Below are 24,909 nucleotides of genomic sequence, written 5' to 3'. Positions count from 1 at the left end.
GGCTGCCAAAGACATGATTGCAAGCGCTTCAAATTAATGTGAAGGGTCCTGCGGGCTGGCGCGTGCAGGGAGGCTCCCACGCAGCAATGCTGAACTCTTGGGACCAGAGTCCAGGCAGGGATGGAGGTGGGCGGGGGGGATGACTTTTGGGGTGCCATCATTGTTCTCCGCTTCCAGCCCTGCTGCTGCAAAGGGGCCCAGCCCAGCCTCTTCTCATGCTGAGCGGCTGCAGCTCCTGCAGTTGGAGAGGCCGAGCCCTGGCTCTGAGTGGCAGAGCAAGGCGACCTGTAATGCCCGTTCCTTAATTAATGGGGGGTCTTTTTCCATCACCCCCTCTCCCTGGCTGGGGGCTGTGGAGCCTGGGGCCACTTCCCTTGTCTGAGCAGTAGAGAGCTCAGCTGGGCCCCTTCTGGCTGTACCAGTCACTAATTACTCCCCCTTTGCTCTCTCATCACAGCTGTGAGGGAGCTGTGGGCCCTGCGCCCACCCCCAGCACCTGGGTCAGAGCCAGCGTTGCCCCAAGGCCGGGCCCCCAGCTTTCCCCAGCACCCACTCTGCAGTGCCCAGCCAAGGGGGTGGCAGGTGGTGACACCCAATTCTGAGACCCTGGCAGCTCCGTGTCACTATCACATCAGGCTTGGCTGTGTCCTGTTGGATGGAGACCCCCATGGAGGGAGCTGTGTGGCAGGGTCTGTCCTGGTGCTGGGCAAGCTGGGGCGCTCATCCGGGGATGCTCACCCAGGGGTGCCCTTTAGGAGTGCCCATCCGTGAACGCTGATCCAGTGGTGCCCATCTAGGGTTGTTCATTCAGGGATGCCCATCCTAAGGTGTTCGTCTCAGGATGCTTATCCCAGGGTGCGGGTCCAGGGATGCTCACTCAAGGGTTCCCATCCCAGGGGACCCTGGCCAACGCACCTACCAGAGAATGCTCGTCTAGGGGCAACCACCCAGGGATGCCCGGGGTAGCTGTTGAGGCTCCAGTGGGGCGATGGGACGGGAGGAGCCGGCCTCAGCCACCCCCCTGTGGGAGGAGCCAGGCGGGAGCCGCGGCCGGGCGGGAGCCGCCGGCAGCGCCGAGCTCTCAAAACCGCCCGACAGCGGAGCTGCCCGCGGTGCTGCCGCCGGTGCCGCTGCCGCGGGAGCTGCCCGCCCCCCCGGGGCTGCCGGCACCATGCGCCCGGGCAAGTGACAGCGGGAACGCGCTCCGGTGTCCAGGTAAGGGCAGACCGGCGCCCCAGGGGGTGCGGGGGACCCGCAGTGACGAGTCGGTCTCTCCGACGGGGCTCCGCGGCCGCTCGGTGCCCCCGGTTGCCCGGGGGATCCTCCGGGATGGCGCGGGAGGCTCTGCCCCGACAGCGGAGCAGCGGGATCCCGTCCCGGAGGGGCTCCTTCCGAGGAGAGCGGCCAGTGGTGCAAGAGGAAGCGGGGACGGCGCCGGCGGCGTCGAGCTCCAGCCGCTCCCCCCGGCTCCCCGCAGCTGTCGGGGGTGGGGGGACCCCCGAGCTGGGGGCTCTGCCCCGCCTTGGAGCCGGGCGCTGGCTGCCAAAGGGTCCAGCCGCCTCCGACCACGTCGTAGCCGGCCTTTCGCTGGGGTGGAGGTGATGCAGGTGAGGGAGGTGATGAAGGACCTGCCTCGGTCCCCGGCTTTTGTTTCTCCACTCCCGGAATGGGCAGCCCGGGGAGGGGGGCCCGGCTCACGCGGCCTCTGCCCTGCCAGCACAGACCCTTCCCCGGCGAGTCCTGCCCAGGGCCAGGACACCTGCAGGGAGGACACCAGCACCCCTCACCTTCCTCCTCCTTTCCAGGTCTGTGCGGATGTTGCAGAGCAGTCCTTAGGCAGGTTCCTTCCTCTGAAAAAATGTCAGTGCATCCCCTCTCCCCTGCCCCAGCTGGCTCGGGGGGGTACTGGGACTGGGACCATGAGTGGGACTGGAAGCTCTGGGCAGCCCCGGGTTCAGTACTCAGCTGGCACCGGTGCGTCCATAGCCATTCTGTTGGCTGCGCTGGAGCTCACAGACCAGCTGTAGGGCTTTTAATCTGTCCTGCAGCCAGAGCCCACAAAGGTCCATGTGCAGCTGGGCCACATCCTGCTGTGTTCCCAGGCAGGATACAGTCTTAAATAAATCCTAATTTTCATGGTCTGCTTGAGGGTGTCTTGTCCCTCCTGCCCCTCTCCATGATGAATTCCTGGCCCCAGCTGCCCATTTTGTTCCTGGCTCTCATGCCAGCCTTTCCTGCATTCTCTTCCCCAGCCCTCTGTGTTTCTTCTGCTCTGGGTGGCTCTGTCCAGGGTCAGGGTCTTTGCATCAGGGGCTGCACAGGGCTGGAGTCAGTCTTTGCCCTGAATCAACTGTCCTCATTTGGGGGATCAAGTTCCCTGGAAGGAAACCAGTGGAGGGTTGAAACCAAGTTCCTGGTCCTACGGGAAAGGAGAAGGAAACAAACCCAGGATGTTCAGGATGGGATGTCACCTCAGTGACTAGTGGCACAAAGGGAAAGCATCTCCCTCTCAAGTAGGGATGGCTCAGCTCATAGTAAAGTTAATTTTTTGACTACAGAAGGCTTTTTCCTGCAATGGGTTCCTTGTGGTTTTTTTTCCAGACAATGTGGAAAAGGAAAGATATCGAAAGGACTGGACAAGCTTCCCATTTCCCAGTGGGTTCCCACTTGGGAAACTGCCAGAGTGACTTAATCAGACGATTGCCCTCTTTGTCTGCTCCCCCTGCCCCCCCCCAAAAAAAAAAAAAAAAAAAAAAAAATCAACATTCTGGAGAAAGCAAGCAAAATCCCTAAAAATTCAAACTGCATTTCCAAAGAGACAGCCTGCTGAAACTCCCTGGAAATACTGTGATGTAAAGTGTAGGGAAAGGGGGAAGACACTGGGCTTGCCTCTTGAGCAGAGCACCAAACCTTGAGATTTTCTCCTGGGGTGGATTCGGGTGTACAGGACCAGTGAAGGGTGGGAGCTGCAGGCAGGGATGCTGCATTTGGGGTAGTTCCCCAAGGGTGGAGTGAAAGGAACCCCCAGACTGCAGCCTGGAGGGCTTCTGGAGCAGATCTGCAGCCGTTTCTGGACTGCTATCACCACGCAAAGTGGGTGCAGCCCTGTAGTCCCACTAGGACGCTGGCAGAAGGTATTTGGGCCAGCTCCATCCTGGCTCAGCCATTCGTCCCAAAGATGGTCCTTCACCCACCAGATTTCCTAGCATCTGACAGACTCCTATTACTCTGCTGAAGAGTTAATTGGGGCTACATGGTCCTCTGGGGATATGATGGCTGTGTGTAGCAATTAACACCCTAATCCAGCCTGCAAACCCCATCATGCATATTAAAAGTGGGATTTTCCACGTGGGGTGGACAGGCTCAGTGGAACCAGGCTTGGGCAGCACACTTTCAGCAAAGCTGCTTAGATGCTAAGCTTTATTAAATGAGTCAGGCACGATGACAGGATTTGGGGGGCTGATTAACATGAAACCCAGGCCGGTTTGTGCAGTGTGACTGTGTTCGTTAAGGCAGAGGGAAATGAAGGTTCAGAAAAATGTGCTCAGGTTAGAAGAGCTCAGGCAGGAAAAGCTCTGGAGACAGCTCAGCAGAGGACCTTTACTTTCAAGCTCTCTCTTGCAACCCACAACATGACAATCAGGGTTGAAGCCATGAAGGGAGTGACTCGTGAGTGGGACTGACACCAAAATTGAATTGTTGGAAGCCCTGAGCCCTGGAAAAGAGCTGCTGGGCCCCAGGGAGAGGCTTCAGTCCCTCACCCAAAACATCACCAGAAATTATTGTAGATAGATAAATAAATAGTGATGGAGAAATAGGTTGTGTAGGTACCATTAGTGGACAGAAAGAGTTGATGTCTCTGGAAGATGGTTTTGAGCTCAGCTCCTAAAGCCCTCAACATGTTGAGGGACTGTTCTGCTGGAATTTGTTATTGTCTCCATATCCCTTTGTTGCAGACATCAGAGATGACCAAGACGTACACCAAGCCCAAAGAGATGGCGGAGCTTGTGAGCACCCAAGCCTGGATGGACGAAACGTTGAGCTCCAAAGATGAGCTGAAGGAAGAGGATGGCAGGCAAGGTTCTTTTGGATTGATGTCTGGCTTGAATGAAGAGCACGACAGCATTGAGGAAGAAGAGGAGGAAGAGGATGATGGGGAAAAGCCGAAAAGAAGAGGACCAAAGAAGAAGAAAATGACCAAGGCGAGGCTGGAGCGGTTCAGGGCCCGGCGGGTGAAGGCCAATGCCCGGGAGCGCACACGGATGCATGGTCTAAATGATGCTCTTGACAACCTGAGGAGGGTGATGCCCTGCTACTCCAAGACTCAGAAATTGTCCAAGATTGAGACTTTGAGGCTTGCAAGGAACTACATCTGGGCTCTGTCTGAGGTGCTCGAGACAGGGCAGACTCCTGAAGGGAAGAGCTTTGTGGACATGCTCTGCAAGGGCTTGTCCCAGCCCACCAGCAACCTGGTGGCTGGCTGTCTGCAGCTGGGACCACAGACCTTGTTCCTGGAGAAGCACGAAGAGAAGTCCCCAGTGTGTGAATCGGCCATATCCAGCCACTCCTTCAGTTACCAGTCGCCGGGGCTCCCAAGCCCACCGTATGGGACCATGGAAACACATCTGCTGCATTTAAAGCCTCCGACTTTCAAGACCTTGGTGGATGCTTCCTTTGGAAACCATCCCTCTGACTGCACCACTCCCCCCTATGAGGGTCCTTTGACACCACCCCTGAGCATCAGTGGGAACTTCTCCTTGAAGCAAGATGGGTCTCCAGACCTGGATAAATCGTACACCTTCATGGCCCACTACCCCTCAGTCAGCCTGGCTGGAGCACATGGACATGCCTCTCACTTCCAAAACACAGTGCCCCGCTATGAGATCCCCATAGACATGAGCTATGAGTCCTACTCACACCATGTAGGTGGGCCTCAGCTCAACGCCATCTTCAATGAATAGCAAAGCAGAGTTAGACCCAAATTCTTGATGCAGAGAGACGTTCAGCCATGTTGTGGAGCTGTTTCTAGAATGGACACAACTGGAGCGATGGTACTGCTGCTACGGGGTGATAGGCTTTTAAGCATCTCTGCAGGACATCACTGTGGAAGGTTCAGCTGGCCTTCCTGTCCTCTCCCAACAGGTCTGCCGCTTGCTGATCTCCAAGCTGTCCACAAGAGCCACGTGAACCTTTCCTGACAGCTGAACGCTGAGCAGGCACTGTTGAAAGCTGAGGTGTTGCCTCCCAGTCCCGCTCCCCCAGAGATGCTCATGAAGGTGGCTTCACCCTGCAGGACTTTCTGCCTGAATGCACTCCAGCACTTGGATCGTCCATTGCCAAGACATTAGGGCTCCTTTTCCTCCCTTCTTGGGCTGATAGGGTGTGGGCACACCTCTGTCTCGCATCAGGGGGACACAAGCCCCTCCTGCCCCTTGGGATGACCAGTTCCCCTTCCACATGCTCTGATGGAGTCATGGTTTTCCCAGTCCAGCCATGGCCAGGTGGACTGGCAGAGGTGGGAATGACCTGGACTGCTTGCAGAAGACCAACACAGTTGCTCCTCTTTGAAGCTTCCCACCCAATGGAGAACCTTATCTTTGCTGCCACCGTATCATCCAGGGATGGCATGGTCCAGCCAGGCTCAGAGCTTCTCTGTGATGGTCCCTCTGCTGCTCTCCTCCTGTGCTGAGCCCTGCTGCCTGTCCTCTTCTGAGCCTCAGACCTTGCCTTTGACCTACAACCAGCATGAGATTATCAGCACACAGAACCTGAAACCTTGTTTAGGGACTGCTGATCTTTCAGAGTGCAAATACCCTAGCTGGAAGAGGAGCTCTCAGCTGAGCCCTTGCTCCTGACTAGAGCCATGTCTTCTCATGGTTTGTAGTGTTATCATGATCCATGCCCTGGACGCATCCTGCCAAAAGAAGTGTGTCTTAATTTCCTGGTTTATTTATTATTTACTCTGTGTGTGTGGGGGTCTAATTTATTTCCTTCCATTTTACATGAAATGTGGAGTGTGCTAAATAACCTCCTTGTTTTCCAGTTGACTTCCAAGTGCTTAGTTGGAGTTAGCTTTGTGGAGACGTGTGGTTTTTGCAGTGCTTGTTGCTCCAGGATTATTTATTAGCCATTATTTATTTAATTTATTTTCTTCCTGCCCTCATGGTCTATTTTCTGGTGATGAAACCAAGTATTTAACCAAGGGGTTACATATTTAATGTTGAACTGCATATTTAACATGGCCATTTCTCAGATATTGGAAGCTGATTGTGCCCGGCAGCTCCCAACTCATCCCTTGTATTTCTATACGAGCAATAACTTTTGAAGGCTATGCAACTAGTTTTGTTTTCAAGAAAATCCAGGCAACTATTTTTGATGTCCCACTGGTCTTGCGAGCCCAGCTGGCCAAACCTCCCTGTTTTGCAGAGGTGTTTTGTAATAGAGCTGGGAATCTGGAGATGACTTGAGGTCTTTGCTCAGCCCCTGGTCCTGGGGCTTCTTCCCTTTTGTACTGAGAGCAAATGTTTATCCTTTTGTAAAGAAAGCAGAATCGGGTTTTTAGCTCAAATAAAGTTGTGGTCTTGTTTCAAGCAGCATCACCCCAGGGCTGTGGTCTCCTTTCTCCTTTGCTGTGGGCTTCAGCGTGGTGGTGGTGGTGGTGGTGGTGAAGGTCTGCCTTGGGGGAACCAGAGGATCTCACCCCCCCTGTGCTGAGGTCCAGCCGGTATCCCTGACCTTAGGGCTGGGCTCCAGGGGCTGCTGCTGGGGGCTAGCGCTGGCCATAGGACCAGCACTGGCCATGGGACTCCCTGGGAAGGTCATCTCCAGAGGCATGGGGGGGGTGGGGGGCTTGGCAGTGGAGCAAGGGTTGGTGTGTTTAACATGGAGCTGCTGCTGGCTCTGCCCATCTGTGACCAGCGTTCATGGGGTGCACGTCATGAACACACACTCACACACATGTGCAAACACACACGTGCACCTGCTTGGGTGTGCCCATACAGGTGTGCACACACAAATATCACACGCACATGCACAGACACATGCAGGCAGCCCTTTGCTTATGTGCACACCAACACACCACACATGCACACACTGATGCATTGTCCTGCACAGCTCTGCATGTGCAGACTCTTGTGAGCGAGGCATAAATGCACGCAGGGAGATGTGCACATACTCTGCACCCGTGGCTGTGCAGAAACACTGGGATGTGTCCCGCCTGCTCTGTGAACGGTAACACATGGGTGTCCTGGCTTCACCCTAAGCCATCATCCCTGTGGAGAGTGGGACTGTGGAGCACCCACGAGTCCTCATTTCCCAGCTGTGCTAAAAACCTGAAACAGTGTCTGGCTGCCATCGAGGCCTCTCCTCCCCACGGCCTCTCGCGTGGGGACCCCATGTTCCGCATGTCCTTGCACAGCTCAGTGCCTCTCTGTCCCCCAGCCCTGTGTGCCGGCTGCTGCTGGCAACCCAGTGGGAGCTGCTGAGCTCCTCATTCCTGCAAGCTGTGCCCAGCACGCGGCTGCCTCTGCCCTACACAGGGTGAGGGCGGGGGGCTCTCTGGGGGGACCTGCAGCTGCAGTCGTGCTGCAAAGAGCTGGGGAGATGCTGCAGCTCCAAGTGGGGACAGGGCTGAGCTGCGTGGGAGGCATGAGCTGGGCAGGAGGGTTGGCAAGGAGACCTTGTGTGTCCCTACACAAGTGGGCAGTGGCTGCTTTGGGGAGTGGGCTGGGGGTGCACCTACCTGGGGATGGGTCTTGCCCTGCCCCAGTCTGCACTGTGGGCTGGGGGTTATTGCAGCCTGTGGAAGCAGGGTGACCCTTCCTGGTATGTATGCACAACATACATATGCACACACACATTCAAAACACTCCAGCACTTCCACACATACGCACACAGATTCATCCATACATACAGAGGTACATCCATGTGAGCACACACAGACTCACAACCCTCTTGCACAGCTCTGCGCTAGATACCTACACAAATGTGCACACACACATTCCCCTGTACATCCACACTCCTACAGGCACGGACATGTGTGCACACACCCACCCGATGGCAGTGTGACCCCCACGATGGTGCTCTGGGGTAAGGACAGTGGATTGGCTGCCTGCTGGTGTGCAGGGTCCAGCTGTACCCCCAGTCCCCCTCCCCGGCCCTTTGCTTGCTGGCCAGTGGCCAAGCCCTGCTCAGTGCCAGGTCCCCCAGGCACGTGTGCGCCCGACAGCAGGGGGATAGTCCCCTCCAGCAGCCCCAGCCTGTGCCAAGAGGGTGAGGACCTGTGCCAGGCTGGGGCAAGCGCTGCCCTGCTCTGGCCCCTGCATGGCTGCATGTGTGGGGGTGTGTGAGAGCACAGCTGGCCCCCAGCACACATGTGGGGCTGCGGGGACACCCCTGCATGCATGCATGCATGTGTGCGCACCCATCTCTGCAGGACATGGAGGCTTGGCACTGCTGGGATGGCAAGGAGCTGGGAACTGGCACACCTACTGCACCGCACGCTCCCCAGCACCGGTATAGTCCAGGAGCTGACAGGGAGATCCCTTTTTTCCCCCGTGTGGCCCAGATGGGATGGCTCTCCACCATAAGCCTTGGTGAGTCCCCACAGGCCACCCCCCACCCCTCCCCACCTCACACCAGTGTGGGGGGAGGCTGGTAGAGGTCCCACAGCTAAGGGGTGGGGGCAGGACAGACTGGGTCTAGGTGCTGGGAAGGGCACTGGGAGGGCAATGCTGCATCTCACCAGCCCTAGTGAGGACCCACAGGAACTGGGGCCCTGGAGCTGAGTCCATCAGCTGCACTTATGTAGCCTTAATGACTAATTAGCATCTAGGACAAAGGAGTCCTTGTCAAAAATTGCCCCCCATCACCACACCATGATGACACAGCTGAATTTGGAGGATGCTCTTCCTCCTGGAAGGACCAGGGAGGCTGAGGCAGCTATCTGGAACTTCCAATGGTCAATGGTCTCATGCTCCAGCATCTCCAGTTGCGGGGCGAGCACTGGTTTTGGGTGCACAGCAGCAACCATTCCAGACACCTCCCAGATTTCCAAAGCTTTGCTTCAACTCTACCAGGATCTCCATCGGGGTCCATGTGGAGGTCAGCTTGGATGGCAGAGCCAGACCCTCTCTGGCATGCCAGCAGCCAGCTCCATCCTTGGGGGGAACTGGCTGAAGACCAGAAGGTTTGGGTTTGTGGTGTGGTTTGTTTTTTTTTTCCCCCTCTCCTCTCTCTTAAGGATACTGGAAGGAAAAAACCAGCTGGGGACCATGCAAGGTGAAGGATGACCATCAGAGCTGTAAAGGCCAGCTGGGAACAACCTCCTACACCAACCTTCCCCGGGCAGGTAGAGAAGAGCCTAAGGGAGGGATACTTCATCCCCCATCATCACAGCACTCTCAAAACTAGCCAGCTACAACAAGGTCTTTTACCATCACCTACCAAGTTAACTTCAATAAGTAGTTAGCACACCTTGCCCCGGCACGGCCACCAATCCCCCACAAGGTCTCAAAGGTCCATCTATTGTTTGTGCTGTTTCTTCATACTCTTCAGGCCAGTCCATCTGCTTCTCAACTCTGCTGCCATCTCCTTGCCTCTCCTCCCTTTGCTTCTTCCAGGTCTCTCCTCACCCAGTGCCCCTCTTCCATACCCTTTAGAGCTATTTAACCACTTAGCAGGAACCAGCCACAGCTGCACCTTATCCACATCAGCCAACCCACGCCCCTGAAGCCAGCCCACAGCTGTATATTATCAATGTTAATTAACCCAGCTTCATTCCTCTATACACCATCCCACATGAGACATTCCCATGGTACCTGTTGGGGCATCCAGCACCAGTTGGACACACAGCTTGGTGAATGGTGGTGGTGTCCCTGGAAGGGGACTGCCCACCTCACCCTGGGAAAACCACTGTTGGGAGCAACTCTTTGCTCCCAGGGTCCTGGCTTGAAATCACCCCTGTTTCTACAGTGGGGAGTGCCCAGAGCTGTATAATTGCTAAGTCTTTTTAAACCCCAGATTTAAAGGCTGTAATTCTGATATTGTTTGTAATCTGATAACACTGTGAGCCACTGAGCTCCTAATGTGCCCAGCTTGGGAAACCATGAGGATTTTCCCACTAAGCCGAAATATCAGACTGTTGATTCTTGAGTTAATCGTCTTTGCCTCCTTGGGGACATCAGATTTTGGCAACTAACTTTCTTGCTGATTAGTGTAGGCTGGTGGGAGTTGGGCATGGTCCCAAGAGGATCAGCATCGTGGCACCATGCTTGACCTTGGGAAAACTGGGATGTGCTAGGACACAGCTTGCCTGCACCCACCAGGCATCAAGGGCTAAATTGGGCTTGTGCAAAGCTGTGACACTCAGGTTCACACCACGTGTTGCAAACCAACCCATCATTTGCACGTTTTTGGCCTTCTGGATCAGTCTTTTCTTTCCATGAGTCCAAGCTATTGCTCTTGGACATGGCTGTGTAGGTGGGTAACTCCTGAGCACGGGGTGTCCCTGTCCCCACAGCATCCAGCATATCATAGGATGGATGGAAGGGACCTTAAAGATCATCTTGTTCCAATCCCCCTGCCATGAACTAGGACACCTTCCACTAGACCAGGTTGCTCCAAGCCCTGTCCAACCTGGCCTTGAACCCTTCCAGGAACGGGGCATCCACAGCTTCTCTGGGCAACGTGTGCCAGTGTCTCACCACCTTCATAGTGAAGAATTTTTTCCTTATATCTAATCTAAATCTACCCTCTTTCAGCTTAAAGCCATTCCCCCTTGTCCTATCACTACAGGCTGTTGTAAAAAGCCCCTCTCCAGCTTTCCTGTCGACCCCTTTAGGTGTTGGAAGCTGCTCTAAGGTCTCCCCGGAGCCTTCTCTTCTCCAGGCTGGACAACCCCAACTCTCTCAGCCTGTCTCCATAGAAGATGTGCTCCAGCCCTCTGATCATCTTTGTAACCTCCTCTGGACTTGCTCCAACAGGCCCATGTCCTTATTCTGGGGGCCCCAGCATCCTCCAGTCCACCCACCTAGCATCCCACCAAGCCCTGGAGCAGTGTGCATGCGGGCTCTGGCCACTCAGGTCCTTGGAGCATGGGACCGGGCAATGCTGCAGTACTGGAGACTGATCCCCTTGGATGCGCTGTGGGGATGGATGCCTGGGAGAAGAGCCTGGCCAGCCTTAGCTGCAGTGCAGCACGTCCTGGGCTGGGATGCCCTGGGAGCTTTCAAAGGCTGCACATCATCTAACTGGGGTCCATGGCTGTCCCACCACTCTGCTACGCCCCCTGTACCCTGACTGGGCCAGGGGAGGGCAAGGTCCCCTTCCCACATCCAGCCTGGTGGAAATGAGTCTGGGCTCCTCATCCCACTGGCTCCTCTGGAGCCTCCCGCCAGCACGGGGTAGGTAATTCACACAAATCCCGGCACTGGCTTCACTGAGCCCCTAAGCTCTTTGCCACGCTCCAGATCAGCTGCAGTTCAATCTGTTTGCAAAGCTGTACAGAGTGTTTACGCAGCGGGGACTGGTCCAGAGGATTAGGGGGAATGCTCCCCCTGCATCTGCTCAGTCCAGCCACGGCCAACGCTGAAGCATCCTTTGCCTTGGGGGGCCATCCTGGCTCTATAGGCCTTCCACATCCCCACCCTGCCATGGGATCCAGGGAGCGTGCTGGCTCCAAAGGTGCTGTGGGTCCTCCAGGAACCCAAAGGGATTTCGCTGCTGGCTTATAGTGGAGGACCTCATGGTCTTACCCCAGTGCTGACATAGGTCCTGGTGAGCTGGCTGGTGCCGAGGGCAGCTCAGGGTGACCAAAAGGGACTGTCATGCAGCTGAGAGAGGTGTCATCCCTTCCCCTGGGCTCTGAGGAGTCTCAGGACATCCCTGATTGATGAACCCATGGGTACCTGGGCAATACTAACCCCATGCCATCCTCCAGCAGCAGCAGGACCCCTCTTGCAGGGTATTCTCCTTCCTGAGCCCCTCCTTGGTGTCCAGAGCCAAGCCAGAGTGTGGTGGCCATGCAGAGAGAAAGAGAAGCAGATGCCACCATGAACTGTGTCTTACCCCAGCTAGGCATGCAGGGAGCAGTGGCCAGGGTGAGGGATGACCATGGGCTGCACTTGCAGGTTGCCATCTGCAGCATTTGAGCAAACTTCTCCCACCATCTGCCCTGGTCTGGAAGCCTCAGAGATTGTTTGGCCCATGAGGGATGTTCTGGAGGTGTCACTTGGATGAACCCTGGTGCTTCAGCATAGGGGATGGAAAAAAACTGGGCCACCAGAAGAGTTGTGGGGATGCGGCTGCTCATCCTGCGATGAGGGCTTGGCTGAGGGCTGTGGTCACTGGCCGGGCTGCTGTTGGAGCAGGAAATTGTGTCCTGCAAGAGCAGAGCACATCGCTGTCCTGCACACAAGGATCTGTGCTCCTGGAAAGGGCTGAGAGCATGAAACACCCTGAAGTCAGCTGGGATGTGACCTGGGCTGCACACCCTGTCCCGGAGGCTGAGCAGCTCTGTCAGGACTGGTGACAGCTCAGGCAGTGTGAGCAGGAACAGGCAGCCCCGGGCAACCCCCGGCACCCTGGGCAATGCCCAGAGCCTGCGCTGGCATCTGGGTGGCACTGGGCATCACATTCAGCCCCTTCCCTGACATGGGAGATGGCAACTGACACGCACCAGCCAGTGCATGTGTGTGCGTGTGCGCGTGCGCATACACACACACACACAAACACACACACAGACACAGATACACACACAGAGACACAGAGACACAGACGCGCACACACACACACACAGGGTTTGGTTGTTGGTTTTTTTTTTATATTATAATACAAGTTCAGGAACCTCCCAGCTTAATCCCCACCAGATAAACTAACATCAGAGAGATCTGGAGTTATTGATGAAGTCTTGCTGCTCGGGTGAGATTAGAGCTCAGCTTAATATTGTAGCAGGAGGGTTTGGGGACGGTTTAATCAGAATTTGTACAGGAATAATCCTGTCTTTAAACTCGTCCCCGGCCCAATCCCTCCCAAGTTGTAATCAGGCAGGAGCCTCTCAGATGAAGAGGCCTCGGTGGGTATTTCCAGCCCAGATATTGCAGGAGGATGTAAGCCAAGGGCAGGCAGGTGCTGAAGACCCTGCATGCCCCTACCCAGGTTGCTGTCACCTCCTCCAGCCCTTCCCTGAAGAGGAACCTGAGGCCCCCGGCTCTGATTCTTGCCGTCCCTCTGTGGGGTGACTCAATACCAGTTTCTGCAAAGGATTAAGCTTTTCTGGATTTGGCCACGTGCCCATGAGATGCCCAAGCCAGCATCGACCCTGGAGGTACCTGGAGCCTGGGGGACACTAGGATGTCACCTGGCCAGGAAAACATGAAGCCCTGCCCCCGGCCAGGGTGACACCAGGACCAGCCCAGCCCTGAGGACTAACCCAAAGCTGAGGGCTCAGCCTCCCTCCCACAGCACCCGCCATGCTCCTCAGGGGGTCCTGAGCAAGCGGCTGTGCTGGGCTATTCAAAGGAGGTCTCCTATGCAAGCAGCTAACCCCACAAATAAAGATTAAATCAGCTGCAGCCAAGGTTGCAACCAGCTTTGAGAGCTGGGCGCACACTTTTGCCCTCCAAATCCTGCCGTGGGTGCTGTAAGCCACTCCTTTAACCATGCCGTGCCTCAGTTTCCCCCCTTCCGGGTCTGCTGGGATCGCCAGACCCTTGTGCAGCGCCAGTGCCTGGCAGGGACACGGCTGCTTTTGTGCGTGCCGGCTCTTTCAGGGAGCACAAAGACAGGACACGACGGCACAGATGGACCCTTTCAGAGGGGAGCGGGCTCCTTTCTCCGTCTGCCGCCGGGCTCTGCCTTCCGTCGCAATCCCCCTTAATTGAATCCGCACTTTCATAGCTCATTACCCCCCTGATGGATTGGATTAGCCCGGGCTGCAGCCTGCCAGCCTCTGCGGGGAACAGTTGGCTGCTCGGCGTCCCTGCAGGGAGCAGGAGAAAGGTGCGGAGGGGGCCCAGCGGGCTCCCGGCCATTAGCTGAAGCTCAGGAGCAACGGACGCAACCCTGGCTTGCCTCTCCAACGGCTGGACCCAGCTGTGGTCCAGCAAGCAGGCATCCCTGCTTGCTCGCTGTGCCATGGCCAGGGTGGAGGCAGTGCCCGTGGCGGGTGCGTGTTCCTCACCATGCTAGAAAGCCTCTCTGCTGTAGGGTGTTGGACCCCCCGGGTGACATGCTGTGGTCCTGGTTTTCCCCTGTGGTATTTATTTGATCATAGGAAGCGCATCCCTGGAATGGGAGGGATGTGGGAGGGATGCAGAAAGGATGGGGGGGACCAGCTCCAGAGACTGGGGTATCAATGACCTAATACTGCATCTGGGGTGGCTTGTGGCAGCACAAGAGGAGAGGGGGCTTTGCTACCCTAAGCGTGGGGTGGGACACTGGCACGCGCTGATCCCCCCCCACCGCGCCTGCCACCGCCACTTGTGTGTCCATATGGGCTAACGGCCGCTGCCACTGCGGCTCCCTGCCTCACTCGCTCATTAACCTCTGCTCTGGGGCTGAACCCCCAGCCCAGCTGCCAGCAATGCTCCACGCCCCCTCCTTGACTGCTTGGGGGGCTGGGGCGGGTGGGGCTCTGCTCTCCCCCATCCCTTCCGTCCTCAGGATGAATCACTGAATCACTGTCAAAGGAGGATTTACCGTACCTAAATCCTGGCTGGCCTCCTACCCCGATCATGGCAAGACTCAGCCACTCTCTGCAGCATCCCTGGTGGGCTGGGGAAGAAGGAGGATGCTGCTGTGGGGCCTCTTCCAGCTGGTTGCTCATGGACCCCCACCATGCACACAAAGGCTGGGTTACTTTGGGTTGTTTTCTCAGTCAACTTGTTCTTAGAGCTGGGACAGAGGGTTTCTGAGCCACTTTGGAGTTTCCCATACACAGGATGGCACCTCCCTCACCGCAGAGCTGAGCATTGCAGCTGTGTGCTGAGCCGCGCTGAGGATGGAGCAGAATGCGGGGGGCATTTCTGCCCCCCTTAAAGTGCTGAGCCCTGGAAAAGGGAGGTAGTAGCATCCACACCAAGCTTTTTTGCAGGAGCACCCCAGCAGAGCTTCTCCAGTGGCCAGCAGCGAGGAAGGATGCTGTGGGAGCAAGCTGAGGGCCAGAGCTGTACATCCAGATGGAGATCCTGTCCTGCCAGCTCAGACATCTGATCACAGCGGATAAAAGAGTGCCTGCAGCATAAATGGTTTAGTGTATTCCCCTCTGCATCCTCATCCTCTTAGCAAAAGGTATAGCTGGGCACTCCGGCAGGCTCTCCTACCAGATGTGGCCAGAGTCCCATCGGGGTAGTTAGTGCCATATCATTTACGGGAGGGGATTAAAGAGCCTCCACTTAGAGTCATGGTCCCCAAGGCCTCTCGGATTAGGATATAATGCAGCAGGCTTTGCCTTACAGGGACTCAGATGGAACTGTAACCCTCTTCATCCTCACTTTGCAAAAGCTCTAATGGCCAGGAGCTAGTGGTGGTACTCATGGCTGTGGCTGTCCAGAGCCCTCAGTTGTAATGCCAGGATAAATGCTGGAGGGATCTCTTCCAAAAGCTCAGCTATTTCCAGGGTGAGACAAAATGGCAATAACAAGGTGAGATAGATGTTGTCTGTGGCAACATCCACGGTGGATGAGCTGGGACAAGGACCTGTGGATGATGAAGCATTCCTCTGCCTGGGACCACAAATTTTCCACATCCTTCCTTCAAATCATGGGGGACCTCCCTTCCCTGCCCCCAGAGCTATTCACCTTGCCCAGGGGTAGGGGAACAATTTGGGCATGCACATGCAGGTGACCTGGGAGATGCTCAGGGTGTCCTGCCTGGCCGCCAGCAGCCTCTCTCGAGCCCTGTGGATGTCTCCCAGCACCCTGGGCATCTCAAAGGGAAGCCCTCCTTGCCCCACTGTCTGCACACCAGCTCATCCAGGTGTGGTTCACCTTGGCCTTGCATAAACCTTGATGTTGGGAGCCCAGGCCAGGCTCCAGGGATGGAGAGAGTACCACTGCCCCTGCACTGGCAGGGGAGGGATGCTGTGATGGCCAGCCCCTCATTCCTCCTCCTCCCTGGTTCCCTGTGCTCAGCATAGCACAGGAAAAAGGGGAAAACATAGGAAAAACACCCTGTGTCTTCTGGTGACTCAAGATCATGCCACAGAGCTGTGCCCGGGATCTGGCTGTCCTAATACTGGTGTAAGTCAGGAACATCTCCACTGCGGGGCCAAAGCAATTCTGCCTGCAGGGTTTTGGTGCCAGCCCCCACAGATCAGGTGAAGAAGCCCAAGCTCTGGCCCTGGTTTTGAGGTGGTTGCTGCACCCATCCCTCCCATGTGCAAAGAGGGGGCTCGTCTGGCCAGACAGTTCTTGGGGGGAGCCGAGGGGATACCCCAATATTCCTTCCACACTGGGAGCAGGGGACGAACAGTCACCCAAGCCTCCCCACGAGCTCAGCTGTGGCGAAGGCACCCAGGCAGCCTGTGAGCCCCATGGAGGGAGGGCCAGCATCCCCCTCCAAAACTCCCCGACACGGCTGCGCTCAGGTGGGGGATGTGACGGTGCAGTGTCCCCCCCTGAGAGTAAGCACAGTCCCCATCAGGCACAGAGCTGGGGGGGGGGGGCCTGGAGTCCCCGAGCTGGCAACAGATGGCTGGAGGCAGCTTGCTGACACCTGCCCCTCCTCTCCACCCCTCTCCTGCCTTTTCCTTTCTTCTCTGTTTGCTTTGTTTGATTTTCCAACACTTTGGGTGAAGCTGGAGGGTGATGCCATGCTGCTTCCCTTGGCTGAAGGAAGCCCGTCCTGGGAGCTGGACTGCAGGGCAGAAAGATGCTGGGGTTTAACAGTTGGACTTGATGATCTTAAAAGTCTTCTCCAACCTAAATGATTCTATGATGTACTGGCCCCAGGGAGGGCCAGGAGGTCCTTCAGATGGAGGGTGATGCTGCAGAGAATGCCGTGGTGTCTCTGCCAGCAGTAGGTGGAGAGTCTGGCGTATGGCGAGCCTTCCTGACAGCTAGCTTTCCTCTGCTCTGCCTGGCCTGGCTGGCTGGGTTTGACCTGGACCCTCCTAGTCTTGGCAGGCTGCTGCCTCACATCCTGCAGCCTGAACGGATGCAGGCAGGGGGCCCATCAGATACACAGAAAATTGCCCACCTTGGCCCTCCTTGCTCCCCAACAACCTGTGGCAACCAGAGGAGTTCCTTCTGGATGTGGACAAAGGGCAGAACAGCTCCCCAGCATCCCCTGAGCACCTCCAAGCACTGGCCAGTCCCCCAGTGCTACACCCACCACCACAGCAGCAACCTAGGCCTGGGGGGACAACCTTTCTCTGTGAGGTTTTTGTCTTTGTTCACCCCAGAAATGGGCGCTGGAAAAGCAGCTTCCCAGCCCTGGGCACAGGGCTGGCAGTGACCACGGGGCAGAGGGGACTGGCACTGGTTGTGATGCCTGGCAGCACTGGAGTCCTTCTAGATGGAAAGGTTTGGCATCAAGGAGGCTGGCAGCAATGCAGGCACGTGGGCAGGAATGGCAGTGCGCTGAGGGGTGCAGAACCAGGAGGAGGAACTGGGTCCTGTGACAGTGCAGTCCTGCAGCAAGCAGCAACCACCCGCTGCCTCTTGATAGCTCTGGTGCAAACCTTTAGGACAGGCTCTAGGAAGGGTGAAGGTGCCTGGAGCATCCTTGTTCCACAGTCAGGCTGTGACCTGCCCTGTGCAATCTGCCCTTGGCAAACCACCTCACCATGACAGCATCTACCAGCTTGCACAAGCCACCTTGCTGGGGGCCCCAAGCTGCCCCACAGCACTTGAATCTGCAGCATAACACCTCCATGGCTCCTGCAATCCGCCCCTGCTGTGCCCTGCTCCCAGGCACAGGAGAGGAGCAATGCCCGTGCTGCTGGGAAGGGAGCTGACGGCAGGGAGCTGACCTGCACCCTCCAAACTGTCTCTTCCCCAGTTTCCCAGTGCATTTCTATAAATCAAGCTCTGGCATGCTCCCCTCCCCTGCGGCAGGGTTTGGGGGTCACCTGTGACCCCTGGCAGATGGTGCGGGGACTCCCACCCCTTCCCCAGGAACTGTTGCAGCCGGCCATCTGTCAAGCAGCTCAAATCTCCTCGGTCCTGCCTGGGCTCTGCCACACAGCATCTCCACCCTGGGAGGCAGGCTGCTGCCTGCCCTGCCACACAGGGGGTGCAGGCAGGAGCAGAGGGGAGTGGACATCAGAGCTGGTGGCCGTCCTGTGCACTGCCTACCCATATCCAGGGGGTGGGTGGGGTAAGCAGGAGAGGGGGTTGAGCACGGGGGGGGGGGGGTTGGGGATTATGGGACCCCAGTGCCTGGGGGGAAGCTCTGGGGTGGAGCTGGCATTGTCAGGCATGGGACTGGCAGGGGTCTTCTCCCAAGTGTGGGGCATCATTTCCCTGGACCAGCTGGGGAACAGTGAATGGAGTTACAGTGGGTGCCATCCTGGGGGTCTGGATTTGTCCCCCAGAGCATGGTGCTGAGAAAAGCACCTGGAGCCCTGAGCAGCCTCAGCACTGGGTGTGGGGTTGGGGGGTGTCTCTGGGGACCCACATCCCCTGGAGAGAGCACAGCTGGGCGAGGATGGAGGATCTACCTACTGCAGACCCTAATTTCCTTGTGGATTGTCCCCAGGGAAAGGCTGCTTCTGGGACAGGGACCCGGGGGCCCAGCAGCTCAGCCACCCCCTCAGTCCCCAAGTGGGGCAATGCCTTGGGGCAGGACCCACAAGCAGCTCCTGGGGCTGAGATTCAGCAGGGAGTGAGGCTGAGTCTGCTGCATCCCAAGGAGCTGGGTGTAGGGATGGATAAAAGAAGGTAGGGGACAAGTTTTGGGTGCCACACTGGAGGGGTAAGTGGCACAGATGGTGGCCCTGACCTTGCCTGGCAGAAGCTTGCTTTTCCCAGTATCCTCACCCCTCCAGTATCCCACCACCCTCAGACCTACGGCAATGAGGGGCTGCTCCCTGGAAGCAGGGGATATAAATGACCATCCTATCTGGCAAGATGCCTCAGTCCTGGGGCCTCTCAGCCATCCCCTGTCCCCTGGAACCCCCAAAAGAGCCAGGTCCCCAGTGAGGTGCCCTCCCATCGGGCCAGGCTGCTGCAAGCTGCAAGCACTTCAGGGAATAGGGGGTGGGTGGGGGGTACATTGCAACCCTGCAGCCCCCCACCTGCTCCCCCTCCTACACAGGGCTCCTGGAGGGGTTATGGGGATCATCACCCCAGGCTCAGGCTTTGCTCCATGTCCCCCACTGCATCAGTTTTACTGGGGAGCTCTGGGGCTGGAGGCTGCAGCAAGAGGGGAAGGACGAGTAGCTCATCCTGCTACACCCCACGGGCTGGATGCGGCCCTGGCAGCACCCAGGGATCTCAGCAGCCACCCTGGGCTGGCACCTGCTCTGTCCCTGGCACAGAAGTGGCGGGGCAGAGGAGCTGCTGATGGGTGAGCCAGCTGCATGGCAAGGAGCAGCTCCTGCACTGCAGAGTTAAACACGTCTCCATCCAGGGTCTGTATTTATTTTGCTTGGGGGTGCTACTTTCCACTGCAAGTCTCTCCCTTCCTCCTGCTCTTCTGCTGAGACCGAGGAACAACACTCGATGGGACCGGGGGGGGCGCTGAGGCTGCTGCCTCCATTCTCTTGCTGTGTCCATGCGGGGCATGACCAGTGCTGTCCTTCCCAGCTCCTGCTGGTACCCTGCACTGGTCCTGCAGCACGGCTGGCTGTCTCCCACAGCAGGACCAGTCCTGACCAGTGCCACAGGCCCCTGGTGTGGGGCAGCCCAGGGCCCCAGAGAGGGGCTGCTGGCACCCCGACTCCTCCCAGCCTTAGGGTGAGATCACATAGGCAGTGGCAATGTACTTCTTGCCGTTGCTGTAGGTGGACTTGGTCCAGGCATAGGTCTGGATGCTGATGCTGTAGCCACCCAGGCTCAGGTGACATCTGTGGGAACACAGCCTGTGTCATAGCCCTGCTCCGTCCCAGAGCCCCATAATCACATCTCTGGAGTGCTCTTGGTATCCCCACATCAGCGCTGCTTCATCCCTGAGCCCTGCAGTCGCATCTCCAGGATGCTCTCAATGTCTGCACACCAGCATGGCTCCATCCCCGAGCCCCCTGCCCCCAGTTGCATCCCCAGAATGCTCTCAGTGTCCCCACACCAGCGCTGCTCCATCCCCAGCCCTCCGCACCCACCATTCCCAGGAGCTGTACTGGGCTCAGGGGCCAGCCCAGCTACCAGTCAGGCTCAGGAGGGCACTGCTGACACCACAGCCAGGGGACTGCCAGGCAGATGCAGACAGATACGGTACTTACGCCTTCCCAGGACGTGCAACGAAGCACAATGTGTACAGGCCAAACTCGAACTCGGGGCTGCAGCCGATGAAGGCAGAGCCCACCTCCTTGTAAAAGCCGTCCCAGCTGAACTGCAGCCCCAGAACATCAGGGTAGGTGTCCCACTAGAAAAGGGGGTTTGGGGCTCAGACCCCTGGCTCCACTTGGCTCCAGGTGCAGCAGGGCAGGGCATTCAAGCAAAGCCCATCTGCATATGAAGCCAGGCAGTCTCATGCCCTCCCCAGGGACAGAACCAGAGCAGCTTTCAGTTGGTCTGAGGCGCTGCCAGACAGAGATCCCCAATCTCAAATCTCTCACTTGTGGTTTGAGAGCCCCTTTTACCCACTGCGTTGTCTTTTCTGGACCTTCCCACCTGCCTTCATCCCAGGGTCCACACAAGGAGGCAGAGGGGACATGGAACAGTGAGTATCTCTGATGCTTCTGACTCGCCCCATTTGGGTTGTAGCTGATTTGGGATGCTGCTGGCTGGTGCAGCACCTCTGGCTGTGGACCCTGTGGGATCACTTACTGGCCCGTTGAAATTGTGGCTGAAGTAGTTGATGATGCCCTGCTTTTCAAGGAGGTAGAAGCGAATCCAGTTGTGAAATCCAGACACCTTCCCTTTTTTCACTTCCCCTGCACACAAGCAAGACCCTGGGGTGAGCCCTCAAGCCCAGCACTGCCCGGCACCCCTGTCCCACAAGTGCGGGCTCTACCTGAGAAGACATGCTCGAAACCACTGGAGTCCCGCTCACCATCCCCTCTGGAGTAGAGGCCGAACCACATCTCCTTCAAATCAGCAACAAACTCCTGCTTGGAGCCATAGCGGTCTACAGGCAAGGTGGTGTGGAGAGATTGGGATGGGAGCACGGGGAAAGGCAGAGCCAGGGCTTCTCTCCCCTCGCCTCCCCCCATCCTGAATCCCTGATCTGCTTTGCCCTGCTCAATTGTCCCATGTCCTGGCAGCTCTGGAGAGCTCACTCCCCGTGCTCCTCCAATCTGCATCCTCCCAGGTCATCTCCCACCTATCTTTCCTTTTGGATTCCCAACATCCAGGGACCCCATTCTCCCTGGTCTGCCCTCCTGTGCTCCACACTTACTTTTTTCATGGAGGAAGGTGAAGAGTTTCTTCATGAGCTCAGTTTTCATCACCTCCTTGAGGAAGCTGTCCTGCTCCCTCAGCTCCTCCGCTGTCACGTCCTCCTCCCTGCCAGTGGCCCTCTGGTAGTTGTCCAGCAGTTTAATGAAGCTTGCATAGGTGGGTTTGGAGAAGAGCTTCTCATTGACATATTTGTAGAGCCTAGGAGAGAAATGATCCTGCACTCAGTAGGGAAGCAGAGGTCCCCTCCAAAAGCAGCCTGGCTACCTGCTCTCTGCTGTGGTGACCCCTGGCTGCTGGCCACCCTCCAAGGATGCCGCTGCACACTCACGGCTGCGGGGAGCGGTCCTCCTGGTCACCCGTCTCATCAGGGGATGCCTGGTACTGGGGCTTAATGGTGATGTCGGTTGGCTGGGCTTTGTTGTGATCTGCCTGGTAAAGCTGCTCCGAGATGTGCAGAAGGTCCTCATCGGTGATGGTATCTTGCCTGCTGGAGAAACCCTCTGCAAGGAGAGGCAGGAGGTTGGCAAGAGTAGGCAGCAGCTCCCGGGGCTGCAGGTCAGCTGCCTACAGAGAAGTGAGGATGATGCAGCACCTGATGCTGCGTTGATGCATGGGTGTCGCAATCCCAGGACACTGTGGGAGCCAGGTGCTTGACATGGAGGGTTTAAGGGGAGCAGAGGTGATGGGGGGCCCCAGCTCTCACCAACCCCATGCCTTGGGGACAAGAGCTGACCACAGGGTTGCAGGCACAGGAGCTTTTCATTAAGCACTGTGTGAGCTGGGAAGCATCAGTCCCTGTCTCCCAGGCATGGCACTGCTCCTTGCAACATGTCTGCTGGGATCAGCCCCCTCTTGATCTCCCACATCTTAGGGGCATGGTGACCAGGGGATGCAAACACCAGCTCGCCCCTGCCTCTAGCTGTTCGGTGCCTGCCTGCTTCACCCAGCTCTGGTGAAGGGAGATGATGCTGGGGCTCTCACTGCACTGTCTGCTCAGCAACGACAGGCAGCAGCTTAGAGTGGCCAGTGATGGGGTGGTACAGGCACAGACATGGCCAGAAACCAGTGCAACACCCCAGTGCCATTGATCCCCACAAGCCATGGGAATCAGAGGAGTGAGCTGCCCTGAGGCATGCGGGGTGAAACCGGGGTGGTGGTTTATTGCCCTTGCTCAGATGTGGAGCTACTCACCGCGAGTGTGAGCAGCTTCCTTGGCCCATTCTCCACCTGCACAGAGCAGAAACGAAAAGAAGGTCAGGGTGATAGAGAGGTGGGCTGGGGGCTGCCCAGGACCACCCACACAAATGCACATCAACACAGGTGGACACATGCTTGTAACCAACCCCTTTGTATCCCACAGCTGTTCTCTAGCAGCTTCAGGATCACCCCCCATCACCCAGGGATGCTCACCGGGTTGGCAGTGTCTGTAGTAATCCTCGCAGCAGTTGTGGTACATCTCACACTCGGCGTTGCAGTGGCACTTGTCATTCTCATTGTAAGGCTCCTCACAGCGTTCCTTGCAGGAGTCAGGGGCTGTGTACAGGTCTTTGGAAGAGAGAAACAACAGTGTGGTCCTCAGGATGCACCACCACCCTGTGCCAGCCAGCCCACAACCTGGGAGCATCCCTCCTTCTGCCCATGTTCCCCTCCTGGGAGAGCCTGAAGGACCAAAAGCACCCACCCTGGAACTATCTGGGATCCTTTGTTAGCATTTAGGGGTGGCATCTTGACCAGCTGAATCCTTGGGATGCACATCTCCACGAGTCACTCCTCTTTGGCCATGGATGTCCACCACGTCAGGTCCACTTCACACCAGGAAATTGCTCCCCACCCTTAATTGCTCCTTCTGATTCACACTTTTAATATCAGGATTAAGAGTGGCCCAGGTCCTGCTGTCCCAGGTCTGGAGGAGGAGTGCCACATTCCAGACACCCTTATTTACAACTCAACTGTCGCTCTTTCTGCAATGCTGGGAAAACTGGGAACTCCTTCCTGAGCTATTTATATGATAAATGTGTCATTGAGCATCTGCTTTATTACACATGGTGGCAAAGCTAAAAATAACACAGCAACTCAAGCTATGCTTTGAATAGGGCAAGTGTCATGTCTCGGACACTTTGCCACCAAGCAAATAGGGGCTGCAGGAGACAAAGATGTTTGGTTTGTACTAGGAGACAGCCCAGAGACCATGTGCTTAAGCAAGGTGCGTTATCCTCTGTGCTGCTCATCAGCACCTGACAGGGGGAATGGGACAGCAGGCAGCTCGGGCACGGCTTTCTCCACATCCCTTTGCTCCAGCCAGGAAGGTGACCATCTCCAAGGATGTGCTGAGAAGCCACATCCCAACCAAGCTGCCAGCCTGTAAAGGGATACCTGGAGGGAAGGGTGTTGCTTTCCCTTGCAAACCTGCAATCACACAACATCTTGAACACCTCTGGGTTGCCTGCCTTGAACTCCAGCAGGTGAAACATGCCCTCGGGACAAATCCTGATAGAGTAGTGATGACAGTGACCTCCAAGTGTCACGCTTTGCTGGCTTCTCTCTGATCCCACATGGCTTGCTTTGCCATCTGGCATTTCACCCAAATTATTTGTGCTTTTCAGAATCATGTGATCGAGCTCTCGCTCATGCTAACGAGAGAGATAGAACCTCTTCATCCCACCAGCCAACCCAAACCCAGGCTGGCTGACTGTGCTGCAAGGACACACTGCTGACTCCCGTTTTGCTTCTTGCCACCAGGTCTTTTTCTGCAAATCCACTTTATAGCAAGAGGGCTGTTAGCAGGAAGGGGTTGCTTGAGATGCTCCTGGAGGCTGTCTGCCCTTGATGCTACTTTAGTCCCAACTGATGCAGGGAGAACTGGGAAGGGCAGCAGAGCGAAGGGGCATCCCATCATTTGGGTGGTGAGTGATGCTCATGGTGTCCAGACACCCTGCTCTCAGTCAGTCCACTCAGCAGAGCAGCCAAGTCCAGAGCTCTGATGGACTTGGCAGCTGAGATGCCTGTTTCTCAGACAGCATCCCTCTCGCTTCCAAAGAGGCAGTTGGGATAAGCCAGCCTGAATCTAGGCTCCTTTTCCAGCAGCAGTTCCAGAGGGGTTGTGCAAGGCAGGAATTGCCCACACATACGTCACCACTGAGACGTTCCTGGGGCATGTGCTGCCAGAGCATGTCGCAGCAAAGCACCAACACTGGGGTGTGCAGTGACTCAGTGGAGCTGGGAGCCATGCAGAGTCCCTGGAGGAGTGAGCTCAGCACTGCCCCATCTCCCGTGGGGCTCAGCTGCTTGTGCTGAGGCTTCTCCCCACATGGGGAGCATGAGCAGGGCAGGGGGAATGGTGCAGGAAGGGTCTTCACTCCTCCTCACACTGGTGTGAGCTGAAATAGCTGCAGAGCAGCTGGCCATCCGT

The 24,909-nt window shown here is 56.8% G+C and overlaps 2 protein-coding genes across 3 annotated transcripts; one reads left to right on the top strand and one right to left on the bottom strand.

Moving 5' to 3' along the window:
• The first annotated feature begins 1,044 nt into the window (after nt 1-1,044).
• Nucleotides 1,045-6,597, top strand: NEUROD4 (neuronal differentiation 4). The gene is made up of 2 exons (XM_027780584.2): nt 1,045-1,215; nt 3,957-6,597. Exon 2 carries the CDS (start codon nt 3,966-3,968, stop codon nt 4,959-4,961), a length of 996 nt encoding a protein of 331 aa, XP_027636385.2. The 5' UTR covers nt 1,045-1,215; nt 3,957-3,965; the 3' UTR covers nt 4,962-6,597.
• Nucleotides 6,598-19,467: 12,870 nt separating this feature from the next.
• Nucleotides 19,468-24,242, bottom strand: ENDOU (endonuclease, poly(U) specific). Of its 2 annotated transcripts, XM_027780568.2 has the most exons (8): nt 22,911-24,242; nt 22,692-22,727; nt 21,829-22,000; nt 21,499-21,698; nt 21,115-21,228; nt 20,928-21,034; nt 20,381-20,523; nt 19,468-20,008 (listed from the first exon to the last, which is right to left on the bottom strand). In XM_027780568.2, the coding sequence occupies exons 1-8, from the start codon at nt 23,122-23,124 to the stop codon at nt 19,894-19,896; spliced, it is 1,101 nt and encodes a 366-aa protein (XP_027636369.1). In that variant the 5' UTR covers nt 23,125-24,242; the 3' UTR covers nt 19,468-19,893. The 2 variants fall into 2 exon arrangements, with proteins under 2 accessions (XP_027636369.1, XP_055648205.1); XM_055792230.1 differs by having other exon boundaries at nt 22,692-24,242.
• Between the last annotated feature and the right edge of the window lie 667 nt (nt 24,243-24,909).

Source organism: Falco peregrinus, chromosome 19 (genome assembly GCF_023634155.1).
Source record: "Falco peregrinus isolate bFalPer1 chromosome 19, bFalPer1.pri, whole genome shotgun sequence".
In the NCBI taxonomy this organism is placed as follows: Eukaryota; Metazoa; Chordata; class Aves; order Falconiformes; family Falconidae; genus Falco; species Falco peregrinus.
The sequence above is the reverse complement of the archived record's forward strand: the minus strand, read 5'-3'. Positions and strand labels throughout refer to the sequence as shown.